Source organism: Centroberyx gerrardi, chromosome 21, assembly GCF_048128805.1.
Source record: "Centroberyx gerrardi isolate f3 chromosome 21, fCenGer3.hap1.cur.20231027, whole genome shotgun sequence".
NCBI classification, from domain to species: domain Eukaryota; kingdom Metazoa; phylum Chordata; class Actinopteri; order Beryciformes; family Berycidae; genus Centroberyx; species Centroberyx gerrardi.
Genome location: NC_136017.1, coordinates 11,615,779 through 11,628,969, shown reverse-complemented (window position 1 = coordinate 11,628,969; position 13,191 = coordinate 11,615,779). Strand labels below are relative to the sequence as shown.

The following is a 13,191-nucleotide window of genomic DNA, read 5'->3' as shown; positions in this document are numbered from 1 at the left end:
CACTGACGTTAAAAAAGTTGAAGTCAATGGCACTTCCTCTTAGGCCCCGAGGAAGAAGTTCCCCCACCTCGCCTGCGCCCACTGCAGCACAAAGGAAGTCATTATCCTGTAATTATGGATGGTTTAGAGGAAGATTGGCCATCTCTGTAATCTACGTAACGGCATAATGTGTCAGCAGATTCTGTAAACAACTGGTGTGGGCGAAGATGTATCCTTTATGTCTTTTTTTTATTTTTTTTTATTTTTTTTTTGAGTTTGACTGAACTCAAAAACAAGTTTGGGAGAAAAACACTGAGTGAAATGTCTTGCGTCACCACTGAAATGTTTTATTTATTTATTTATTTTTCTCTGTCTCGGGTCTGCGGCTCAGTTTTTACCTGCTTGTTTCTCCATGCCTCAGCATCACCACCACTACATCTACAAAACATCTGGAGGCCATTATGAATCATCGCTTCTCAGTGTGGGTGGCATTTCCCTGAACTAAATTATCTTCATCCTTTAACCAAACCTTAATTGCCCATAAAAGTTTTAAATTATAGCAAAGTTGATCAGGTTTTCAAGCTTCAAAGAAATGGTATTTGTATATTATGAATAGCAGTTCATATATGCCAATGTATATTTCAATATTAGGTAATGCTAATGAATGCCATAGCCTTGAATTGATATGACCATTTATCTAGTTCAGGCAAATATTTATTATGCCCATGCACGCACGTTCACTAGTGGATAAAATCTCCAACTGAAATCATTTTGGCAAAATCTTTCTTTGATACTTCCCATGTAATCTACACTTTACCAAAACAGTGTTAAGCTGAATTGGGCAACAGCTAAACAACCCAATGAAATGCCACATAAAGAACGAATATGATCAAGTTATGGTAGAAAATTGGCTTTGTTAGAGAGTGATTATGCCTTTTTATGAAACATTTACATGTCTTAATTCCTTTACATATTAGTTACTTATATTGGCTTTGACTCTTAAACTTATTGGATGCTTGAAATGATGCTGTCCAGGACTTAAAGCTTATTCTATTGACTTTACATAAGAATAAGAGCGTCAGTCAAACATCTTAAATGTCAAAGAGACCATCCGATAACCACAAGGTCTCAATCAGAGCATCAAAGCACTCCTGTTGAAGTGTCCTTGAGCAAGACAGTTATAGCTAAGTTCTGGCATTTTCTAGACTTATGTTATGACTATGACTATGTTAGACTTATGTAACCACAGTGTCTCGGCCAAATGTGCCTAACAGTTGTAGAGCCTTTACCAGTGGTTTCCAAAGGGGGGTCCAGGGACTTCCAGGAGTCCTTGGGGGGTTCCAGGTGGTTTCCAGCTAAATGAGCCATGGTTTAACTCTTTTATTTCCACTTTTATTTTTGTCTCTGCAGGTTGGAACAAGGAGAGGAGGTGTAAGTGTGTTTTGATCAGAGGTTTCACTTCTGCCTTCCCATCATTAGAGACAACTTCTTCAACTTGACAAAACAGAAGTCTCTCAGATGGGGTTCTTCAGCACAAAATCTCCCTTTGCCTAATGTGGGTCTGTTTGGGGGACTTTGACGTGAAACAGTTTGGGAACCACTGGGTTAGACAGTGGTTTTCCAGAAATCAAGGCACTGTTGTATGGAGAGGATGAACAAAGTCTATGTCAGTGACTTTGAGTGTGAGCTTAGGATTATAAACTTCTGTCTGATTTATTCTTTTCATCAAATTTGAATTATCCACATATTGGAATGGCTTGCCTGAGGATATTAGGCGAGCCAGATCAGTATCTTCTTCATCTTAAAACACACTTTTATAGACTCGCTTTTCCTAATTGAGATTCTCGCTCCAAGAGAAGTGCAGGTTATCTGACCTTGGAGATTTTCAGCATGTTATGCTCTTATCTCATCGCTTCTAGGTTTGTTGTTTTATGTTCTGTATGATCTGTATTTTTGTATGGATTTAATTGTTTTTTAGTTGGTTGCTGTCATTTTACTAGGCTATGTCTTTCGTCTTTTTTGGTGCTATACAAATTTATCATCATCATATATCATCATTATTATTATTATTCATGATCTTTGAATGTTACTTTATGCTTGTGTGGTGTTGCTGTTTTCAAAAGAACCTTTTGGGGTTACATATTTAAAAAGATAGAAAGTACATAACGGTTTTGCCTGATGGTCTGTCAGTTCTTTGATGCTCACTATCTCAGAGCTGCACTAAACCCAGAAGTTTATAATTCAAGTCAACAGCAGTGTATCAATGAGGTGAAGTTTCCAGCTCAGGCCAACTGTTACCCCACAGTTTTAAAAACATCTTGGGCAGCCAAAACTAGGCCAGATCGTGGTGCTTCATCTCTGAAAATAGCCCGAAGCACGTTCAAAACAGGGGCGCAACGCGCCGTCAGGTGGGTGTTAAAGTGGAGTGTTGTGCTGCTCGGTGTCATTACAGTCTGCTCCCTTTCATCCCAGCGCAGGTCGTGATGTGACGCCGAGACGTGAAACACTGGAAGTCGACGGGGAGATAAAGGCCGTCATGAACGCGGTGGCGAGCCCACACACGCTCACGCGCACGCATAGGCGCACATACGCACAAACATATGCACACGCGTTCGCCCTTTCAGCTGCGTCAAGCCAGGCGGGGGTAACCAGAATAATACCGGAAGATCACCGATTTACCTTCAAAATAAAAGCTTAAAAAAAAAAAAAGCTAATTGAAAATTCTACTACTACTACTACTACTGCTGTAACTAGGCCTACTATTACTACTACTACTATAACTACTATTACTACTACTAGCCTACTACTATTACTACTGGCTACTACTAATAATCAGTTTATTTGTAAATGTAAAGCACTTTTTAAAAACAGAGATTACAAAGTGCTTTAACAATCAAAAAATCAAACTCATAAAATAAATTAAAACAAGTAAAAGGAGACGGCATCATAAGATAAGATCAGAGCAGAGGATGAAAATAATAACAAAAGACGACAGAATAAAAGACATCACCCAGAAACTATAAAAATAAAATGAAGAGTTTTAATAAGTTATTCATATGAGAAAAACCTTCATTAGTCTTTCTTGTATTGGTGTGCAACAACAAGTATCATATCAAATAGCTGAATGGGACCATATGAAATTAAACTCTATCTGTAAAATAGCTACTAAAATGATTTTATTGTATTATGGTGGAAAGTGTTTGCTGACTTGTTGGGGTAATGCTAAAAAAATGCGAAAAAATACTGGATGACTTAAACACACACACATACACACACACACACACACACACACACACACACACACACACACAAAACATAAACTTAGAAGGATGTCTACTATCGAAAGAAAGATCCCTTTTAACCCTTATCTTGCAGTCCCATTCTGTAGCCTTTAGGAAAAAGGATTGAAATAGACTTTTATAAGATAGTAGACACCCTTGCAAGTTGGTAGTTGTCTGGAGGTTTGATTAGGCTATTTTGGCAGTCATGTATAGGCTATATGGCATCTATCTATCTTCTTCCTTAAATGCATTCTTCATTGTCACTTTGGTACTGTGAATTACTCCAAAATAACGCTCTTATTTTGAAGGTTGTGACCGGAAGTTTTTAAATCGTGTCTAGCTTGACACCGGTCTCTCTTCCCAATGTAAACTCAACAGGGTAATTTGAGCAAACGGGGACCGCGGGGGAGGGGATGGAAATAAAAAGCGCAGCAGAGGGAGGTTTGAGTGGGGGAGACGGGCTACGAAAGGACGGAAACTGTAGAGGCAACAATATAAGACAGTCCCACGTGGAAGGACAAACTGGGCTTTATCACTTTTGAGGGGAATAACTGAATCTACAAAGTTGTACAGAGGAGTTGGAGCGGGGTTTTTTTTGGGGGGGGGACACAATGCTCCCCGGTGAGCTAGCTAGGTGACGGACGGCTGCGACCACAGGCTCCCTGCCGGAGAAAAGACTCGTTTTGTAGAGTTTCCTGTCACTGATTGAGATAACACTAGTTGCCTGGAAATTGGACACGTAAGGAGGCAAAGGGAGGATATACACAGCGGTTATGGAGGAAAACCCCTGGAGAAAGACGCAGGCGGTGAGGTGGAAATTGTGGAGGAATTCGCTGCTGCTTTGTTTATTCACCGGTGAGTTGTTGTTGTTGTTGTTGTTATTTCGTTTTGTCCCGTATAAACACTTTCTCCACCCCTCAGTCAGCCGCCCCGGTTCATGAATTATTTCCGAGTTCATCCGCGTTAATTCGACTTTTCTTTATGTTTTATTCATGGTGAGAAGCCGCCGGACTCGAGAATCAACCGCTGCCGTTTGAACCGAGGGGATAAAAGGTTAAGGGAAGCTTTTTAGGCAAAGGATTAAATCATTTGTTGTCGGTCATCTAAACATCTAAGTGCTAAGCCAAGGACCCCAGTTTATTTTATAAGATTTTATCCAGGGGACCCCCCCCCCCCCCCCCCTTTCTGAGGAGATGCTTCTCGTTGAGTATGGATGAACTGTGCAGAGTTTCCACTTTAGGTGGGGGAAGTGAAACCTCTAGTCATTCTTATCTACATTGTTCTCTCATTGGGCTAACACCGAAAAAATGAAATAATAATAATAAACCTTAACAATCCCTTATTGTCAAGAACCTCTCCAAGACCCCTGGAAGTCCCCGGCTCCCATTTTTGGGAACTAGTCTAGTATAGTCTAGATGCAGTTTCACCCAAAACTATAGAGTAAACATGAACTGCTGGATAGAGAGCTGGAGATAAGATGCACACTCATCCTTACCCAGAAAGGGAATAATTTCTCAGTAACTGCTACTTAACAACTGGGGTAAACCCCTTTTTTTTGTGGGGGTGGTGTTAAGTCTGCAGGACAGTGGTGTAGCAGCGGTTGGGGAAGAAGATTTGGTGAGTTTAGTCAAGGTGTGTGTGTGTGTGTGTGTGTGTGTGTGTGTGTGTTAGTAGTACATGGTGCCATTGTCTCCCAGAGTGTGGAGAGACAGGAGCCAGGAGTAAAAGGAGGGGTGGGTAGGGGAGGGGGGCAAGACTTCCAAGGACCACCCAGAAAGCGAGCGCACCAGAAGTTCTGCCCTGTCTGTCTTGGGACCTCCTAGGCATTTTTACATGGAAATAATATCACGCCTTTACGCCGGGATGTAGTGTTAAAATACAAAAAGTGGGCGAACTAGACATCCTCCAATTTGGACAAAAGATAATTCTAGTCACAGAAAAAGCATGTTTCTCTCCCTTTTTTAAAGTCCCTAGTTTCACAGTTTGAGACTACTTACTGTGAATTCAGGTCATTAAGATTTATGTCGGCCTGTAAAGGTGAGTTTAGGTTTGTTTACCCTCCGCTGCATCATCCCCGCCTCTATGTAGCATCGTACCAGTTCTCTGTTAAAGCCTCTTCCTGCAGTAATGAAAGGCCGGTGCTCTGCTTTATGTCTCCTCTACCTGTGCGAATGTTCCCATGCCTGCAAATTTACATATACAGCCTAAGGCACACATCGTTTTGAGTGTGGGTGATTGTTGAGAGAAAGCAGATCTTTTCCCTTGGTGACACACACACATGCACACACACACACACACATAGAGCTTGTTTTCTTTGCAGTTGCCCTTCAGTTCAAGTGTGTTCGTGCATCTGGATCGTGAAAGACCCGGCTTCACGGAGCTGTAACCTTCATGTTCGGACTTACACAACAACAAAAAAACCACACACATACACAAATATCACAGCTCAAGCCTCAAAAAGCCTTCGAATAGAAAAGGCTCGTGTCACGGCAGCAGGTTCAGACGAGTACACCGAGAGAGGCACAGCTGTGTGTACAATGCTTTTGAATACGCAGGCTTTAGCTGGAGGTGGGTGGGTTGGAGGGTGGGGTCGGGGGGTGGTGGTGGTGGGGGGGGGGGTAATGAAACACATTCATCACACACACAAAAGCATGTAATAGACCTGCGACTGCCACGTCACGCTGTAGCACAAACGGCAAATGTTGGATGCTAAATTAACACGCTGGATCGGTGTCAATGCTGTAGGTGCGTACATGTTAAATGTTAGCTCTTAAATCATGATCATTTATCCGCCCTCCCCAGCACACACACACATACACACACACACACACACACACACACACGCACCAGTCACACTGTGTCCCATTTTATTGACTGCCCACTCCTAATGTAATTAATTCAGTCGTTGAATCATCATCCTCAGTACTGATGATCATGTGTCTGATCTAACCACCCAGCCCAGTTGTTTTCACACTTTTTCTCTCAGGGCACGATTTCAAACACTGAACAATTCTCCAACTTGCTGTTACACCTGCACACATCATTCCCATCATTTCAATTTGAAGTTAAATTGATTCCTTGACCCTGCGAACATATCGGCAGGATTTGGAATCGAGTCCCTATCGTTTCATAATTATGGCTAAAAAAATGAGAATTGTCTATTGGCGGAAATCCCAGATCTGGATCACCACCAAAATGTAATCAATTGGTCCTTCGTCCAAGGCCGATCTGTCCACCAAACTTACTGGAAATCTGTTTGTAAGTTTTTGAGATATCCTGCTGAAACATAACCTCCTTGGCGGAGATAAAAAGAAAAAGTTCATGTGAACCAAACTGATTTTGCAGGATGTGTTCTCTAATTTTAAAGCACGAGGAAGACACTCAGCCCAGAGAGGCTGCCCACTCAGCTTTGCTCCAAATTGGTATAACAGTGCTACTTAATTATTGAAAGTGATTTTGATTGCTAATTTTATATATCCACCAAATTCAGCCGGTTTGTAGCCTATAGTGTTTGATTCTGCCTAAAGTCACACCAGAGTTTCCCTCAGTGTATCAGAGGTCAGGCAGGTCACATGGGCTGATTTGCTTCCTGAATCAGAAGCATCTAACATTACTGTTGGATCATTTATGGTTATTATGTGGCAGGGGTTGACAGGCTATCTTTTGAAGCCCCATGTGACGTGTAAGGGCCTTTGTGAGGGTTTGGTGCGAAAATGGCATAAGTGACATTTTGGCCAAAAATGAGTAGGGTAATATATATATAATTGGAAAGCTTTCCAGTGATTAAAAAGAGCACATTTGTAATCATAAACAAAATTAAAATATAGGGGAAAATCCAAATGATTGAATGACCTAGATAAAATTTGGTGCAGAAAGGATAAAACTGCACCTATAGCTTTTTATAGGATATCAATTTTCTGATTCTTAATCTCTGTAAATGTATGAATGGTTCCTATATATTTTTTTTTAAATAAAAAAGATGCACATATTTTAAGTTTTGCTTCTGCTCAGCTGTAAAATTAGGAGAACGTCACTAATATCCAAATGCCCCTTTGGCTCTAAAGCCTTGTTTGGCTGTGGAAGAATCAAAAAGCCTCCAGTTTCTCACTGTTGTACATGGAGACTCTTTTAAATCTCCCTGCGGTCGGGCTTTGGTCCTGATCCAGCCGACTTGAAAAAATCGAAACATTACAGGCTTGCGAGGGTGACTGGGTTTACTGGAACAAAACCCAAGCTTCCTGTGTGTGTAGACTCTTTTTTTTTTTATTTCCAAGAAACTCACACAGGTATTGATTGCCCCCCTTTTTTTTAGAGTCTAGTGCTTCTAAAGTTCTGTGCGCTTATAATAAGTCAACTGTCTTCTTATTTTTCAAGATGGCTTTGAAGGTATAAATAGAAGCAGTTGGTTGGGGTTGTGTGTTTCTAATGCTCCGGGGCGCTTTGAGGTTAGTCCATGAAAGGCTTCATTATAGCGTTCAAGTGATTTTTCATCTCGGTAAAAGGTTAAAGCGAAGAAGTCAAAACTTTCCCCAGATAAAAAAAGACTGGACTTAATGCTTTCTGTTCAGGGTTCTTTTGATTTTGAATGGACACTTTTTTTTTCCCGGACTTTTTAACTTTTCCAAATGTGTCAGTTCCCCTGAATGAAACCTTCTAAAGAGTTCTTCTGAGTTCAGTTGAATTTAACTGCAGTTCAAAAGCCTTCAGCACTCACTGAGTGTATTTTGCGGAGCCGCTACACTGACACTGCCATGGTTGGGGGTTTAATTCCCACTGGGTCCCCCCATGCTAAAAATATCTCCACTTATTCACCAAATGGCTTATTTATTAACCTCAGTCATGCTTGGTCTCAATTCACTCTTAATTGCTTGCTTGAATCATATCAAAATGTAAAGTGTAACAGCGATTTCTTCATATTTGTTGGTGATAAATCATCATTTCTCAATTATTTCATTCAAGATAGGATATATGAACTTAATTTTTTTTTTTTACTAAGGTTGACTTCCTGAAGTAGAGTCCCCATGGACAATGAAAATCCTTAAGTTTGTGGATTTGAGAAAAATTAAACATGGCCTTTAAAGTTTTTGAAAATGAATGCATGGCCTTGATTTTTTTTTTTTTTTTATTAAAGTATAGCACTCAAATTCTTCATAATGCCTCACCTCTCTCTGTCCTAGCATCAACAGATTTGCGTTGATACAGCAGCAGTTTTAAAATGAAGGATTTCACCAGGATTTCTTGACTTGACAAGATCATGAGTAAAAAATGAGGCCTTTACGATGTCTAATTTTGACCAATGTCATATCTCACCCCAAAACACGACCATTTAGAGTCCTTGAATTTGATCTTTAAGTGAAAGGAGCCCCGCTGAAAGTAAATTGACCCACACAAAACCCTGTAAACATCAGCGTCAAGCACTTTCTCTCTTCTCCCTCTTCCGTTCTTCCCCATCAGGAGTAAGGGAAGAGCTGGTGACGATATGTTAGTGACATCCTACATCAATGGATTCTTAATATTGTGTGTGTGTGTTGCAGGTGGTAGTGAGGCCCAGTGTGACGGCTGTTTAGAGTATTGCTGTGATGGAACGCCGCCTTTCTGCTGCTCCTACTACGCCTATGTGGGGGATGTCCTTTCGTAAGTTAACAAACACACACACACACACACACACACCACCTGTCATCTAATGTGCTATGTGATCCCGCTGAGGGTCTGACCTTTAACCTGTGCCTGACTTGATTGGAGACAGCTGCTCTCGGCACTTTCGCCAAGTTTTCAGATTGCTTAAGAAAACATTATTTGCATAGGCACCAATTTATTGACGTGACTCCGTATTTGTATTTTTAATCTTTTAATGCAAAATCCTAAATGACTAGTAAAAGTGAAAAAAATTAAAAAGAATTGCATGAATGCGAGCAGATCTTGGACGCTGACTAATGCTGATTATGACGACGTAACAAACCTGCTAATGATGAATAATATTTTCAGATTTTACGGTGCCAATTCACAGACTCCTCTGCAGCGAACTCACCACACACACACACACTCCTTCACATGCTCCTTCACATGCTCACACACTCGCCACACACATTTCACACAGCTGAGTTACATCAGATGCTGCCGTCCGTCTCCATGGCAGCGGCTTAGGGTATAAGTATTTGGTCAAGTGTCTGTTTAAGACAGCTGCCTCCTTTCACACTCGACCTGCTCACTCACACTGTGAGTGTGTCAGTGTCTGTGTGTGTCTGCGACCCTGAGACTGTGCTCATTTATAAAGCCGTGTCAAGTGTGTTAAATCATCAATATTGTGTGTGTTTTTTGTGTTTATGTAAGTATTAAGCTCAGTGTCAAGTATATTAAACCAAGGGTAATGTGTTTTTCTGTGTGTGTGTGTGTGTGTGTGTGTGTGTGTGTGTGTTTCAGGGGCACTGCCATCTCCGGGATCGTCTTCGGCGTCGTGTTCCTGATGGGGGCGGTAGCAGCCCTGTTCCTCTGTGTGTGTATGTGCATGAAGAACGGGCGTGGCGCGCGGGTCGGCGTGTTCAGCACCTCCTACATCAACACTGTGACCCAGGGCTACCCAGGTGGGACAATACACACACACACACACACACACACACACACACACACACACACCATGATGAAAAAGAAAGGGGAAAAAAAGACCCTATATCGCAGAAACATATATCAGCTTTAAACGGTGGATTAACTGCATTTCACACACAAAAAGGCACTTAAGCCTAGTTTAGGTGGGTTTGGATTTACCCTCCCAATACATCCCTATATATATATATATATATTCACACACACACACACACACACACACACACACACACACACACACACACACACACACTGATCCAGTATACATACTCGACCCTTGTGAAACCTTATCCCCAGTCCTCAGGCAACCAGATATGAAAAGAGCAGCGCAGATCTAGAGCAAAATGAATAGGTGTAATATGTTACCGGCTCCACCCCGGCCTCCAGCACCCTGTAGAGTTTCCTGACTGGTTACAGAAAGAGATTTGCGCTTTAGTTCATGATTTTAAAGCCTCCAAACCATCTTAAACTAATCATTGGTTGTGTTCCGGTTGTTTGGACTCATCACTCCCTTTCAAATTCACTTGAAAACATTTTATTTCCCTGCCTTTTACCCATCACTTCCTACTTTTTTTGCGTGTTTTGCTCTGATCTCAAGTGTCCGTATTCGTTTTGTCCCGTTCCCACTTTAAGGAAGCACACGCTCGCCTCCCAGGATGTTGATATTTTTCCGAAGTGATTTTTTTGTGCACTTGCAGGTACACTGTCTGCACGCCTCTGTGTACTTCAGACGCCGCACGCTGTGACACTTCCCAGCCTCAGGAAAAGCAGGCTTTCCGGGGGCTTCATCATTTATTTAACGCGTTTCGTTCTCCTCAGTGGTAACATCGGCATGGTACATCGGCCCGGGACGCCACACTCTGCCCTCCAGCTCCGATCACGTTTCATAACACGCGGCTCGAACACACACGGCGATGCGATATTTGAAATGTATGATTAGTCTTCTATTCATTACATGCCGTGCGCTGTCCCTTTGCGCTGTGCGTGAGGTGCTGTTGGCTCTGTGTCATGTGAAGGTGCCATTATCTTTCTACACAATGAGTCATATTTGTTTTATCCTGTTTCCACATTCAGAGAGCAGGACAGCATGTGGTTATCCCACAGAGGAAGGATGCTGATATTGTTGTTAACAATGAAATCTATTTATTATCTTCTTGTAAAAATAAAATATAGCTTTGATTACAGGCCTGATCTTGTTTGAGCTCCACAATAGCTTTGTGATCAGCCTTGGACTTTGAAAGGAAAGCACTTCCTTTAAGGCTGGAGTTACAATACATGTCATAAATGTAATAATAATGTTAAAAGTGTGAGATTTGGCCCATTTAACTCATTGGGTTAGGACTAAGGCTCATTTAACTGATGTTCATTAATGTTTTCTTTCTTCTCTGCTCCTTTGGTGTTTCAGTGAAAATGGTTTGCAATAAAAGATTTCTGGTCCCTGGTCAAACTTATGCATTGCTGTCAATGAAACTTCATTTTGTTACCGTTGTTTTGAGCCTCTTCAATGTTCCTCCTTCAAAGTCCCTTGACCCAGAAGTGTGCAGCTTATCAATTCAGCCACTAGAGGGCGCAACTGTCCCACCAAACACCTTGCAAAATGGGGCCAGGTGGCCTGAGCTTAGGCTGCCCTCATCCACCTTTTGCCCTAATAACAGCACGCAAGAAAAACTGTGGAGTTCAAATTATAGCTGAGTGGATTTGTCAAACGCAAGAAATGCCTTTGTAACCAACCTACTAAAGCAGTGTCTCTTTCTGTTTGTTTTTTTTCTCTTTTCTTGATCTCAGGTCCTCCACCTCCCTACACCTACGACTACGAGATGTACCCTCCCTCGCTGCACCCCCCGCCCTACACCCCGACCCAGCCTCGACCGGCCAACTACTCCCCGCCTCCACCTTACCCCGGCTGCACCCGCAAGTGAATCCCCTGCTGCAGCTGTTCATCCAAGCAAGGGACAACTTGCAGAAGGCCAAGATCAGATGCAAGGGTTGTTTTTTGTTTTTTGTTTTTTTCCTTCTAGAGGGGGGGGGGCATGGGAGAAGAAAAAGTAAAATACTGTGAGAAGAGGATGTGGGTCAGAGACGCTGAAGAACTGCAGGGATGATGGTTTTTTAGCAGCCCCGCTAGCCCCGCGGCGGGTATTTCATTTTTTTTCCAGCTAATACCCAATATCCTTATCCATCCCCGGCTGTGCACATCAAAGGCACCGAGCCGCTTTGATGAAGGTGAAGACCACTTTTGAGTCCGCGCGGAGGGGGACCTCACTTTACCGGAGGAGAAAAAGTCTTTTGAGGACAGAATGTACACTCTGCATTCATTCCTCCCCCCCTGCGAGAGGGAAGACGCGAGTTTCTCCCTTCTGATTTTTAAACTTGATTTTATGTCGTCGACGGAGGAGAAAGTAAACCTGTTCTACACTTGAGGCGGGCCCGGACCTGTCAGATCTAAATAGACATATGGAGGACTTGAATATGATGCATAACAGTACTGATTGTTGATGGCATGCGGAGCCGCACGTGGACTGAGTTGCTGATACTGAAATGGCTTTTACTGTCTTACTTGAACCCAATGTTGTGAGATTGATAACATAATAAGGGTCAAATCACTTTCAATTCAATCAAAACCGGAAGTGGATGCTCTTTAAAATTCAAAAATTGGATATTTTTTTTGCCTTGGAAAGGTTCTTGTATCCAAATTGTGAAGCTGAGTAAAACTGTAAGGTCTGAGAATGAAAATTTAATCGTTATGTGAATTACAGTTGCAGTTAATGTTTTGAATTGAAAGTGAATTGACCTGAACCGCGACTGATTCTCGTGATCGATGATTGTGGATGTTGGAATCGGTAATAATAATGTCAGATGAATGATTTTAAGTGTTTCTGTTTCCATGACGATGTGTAAATTAAAGATGAGATTAAAACATGAATTTTTTACATATTAAATATGAACGTCTACTGCAGTCTCTATCCAACCATCTCACTGATTTATAGTATGAGTGATCAATAATGCACAGAGGTTTGTGTGTGTGTGTGTGTGAGAGAGAGAGATTATGTGAAAATGTATGTGAGAGAAAGAGAGTATGTGTATGGGTGTGTTCAAGAGTGTGAAAGAGAGGGTGTGTGTATGACTGTGTATACGTGTGTGAGAGAGAGGGTGTGTGCATTTATGTGTGTTTGTGTGAGAGAGATGATGTGAGTGTGTATGTGCAGTAGCCTATATGTACGTGTGTGTGTGTGAGAGGGTGTGTATGTGTATTTGTATGGGAGAGAGGGTGGGTATGTGTGTGTGTTTGAGAAAGAGGGTATGTGTGTGTGAGTGTATGTGTGAGCGAGAG

The 13,191-nt window shown here is 41.9% G+C and overlaps 1 protein-coding gene across 1 annotated transcript; it reads left to right on the top strand.

Annotated features, from left to right (window-relative positions):
- The first annotated feature begins 3,723 nt into the window (after window positions 1-3,723).
- cyyr1 (cysteine/tyrosine-rich 1) lies at window positions 3,724-12,816 on the top strand. Its single transcript, XM_071923812.2, has 4 exons — window positions 3,724-4,115; window positions 8,795-8,894; window positions 9,681-9,841; window positions 11,646-12,816. Exons 1-4 carry the CDS (start codon window positions 4,034-4,036, stop codon window positions 11,777-11,779), a joined length of 477 nt encoding a protein of 158 aa, XP_071779913.1. The 5' UTR covers window positions 3,724-4,033; the 3' UTR covers window positions 11,780-12,816.
- The last annotated feature ends 375 nt before the right edge of the window (window positions 12,817-13,191 follow it).

What these genes read in the sequence shown, in the direction of transcription:
- cyyr1 (XM_071923812.2), top strand. Translation starts at nt 4,034, where the DNA reads ATGGAGGAAAACCCCTGGAGAAAGACGCAGGCGGTGAGGTGGAAATTG. An exon ending in GCTGCTTTGTTTATTCACCG is followed by an intron (nt 4,116 to 8,794) that starts GTGAGTTGTTGT and finishes TGTGTGTTGCAG; the next exon opens with GTGGTAGTGAGGCCCAGTGT. An exon ending in TATGTGGGGGATGTCCTTTC is followed by an intron (nt 8,895 to 9,680) that starts GTAAGTTAACAA and finishes TGTGTGTTTCAG; the next exon opens with GGGCACTGCCATCTCCGGGA.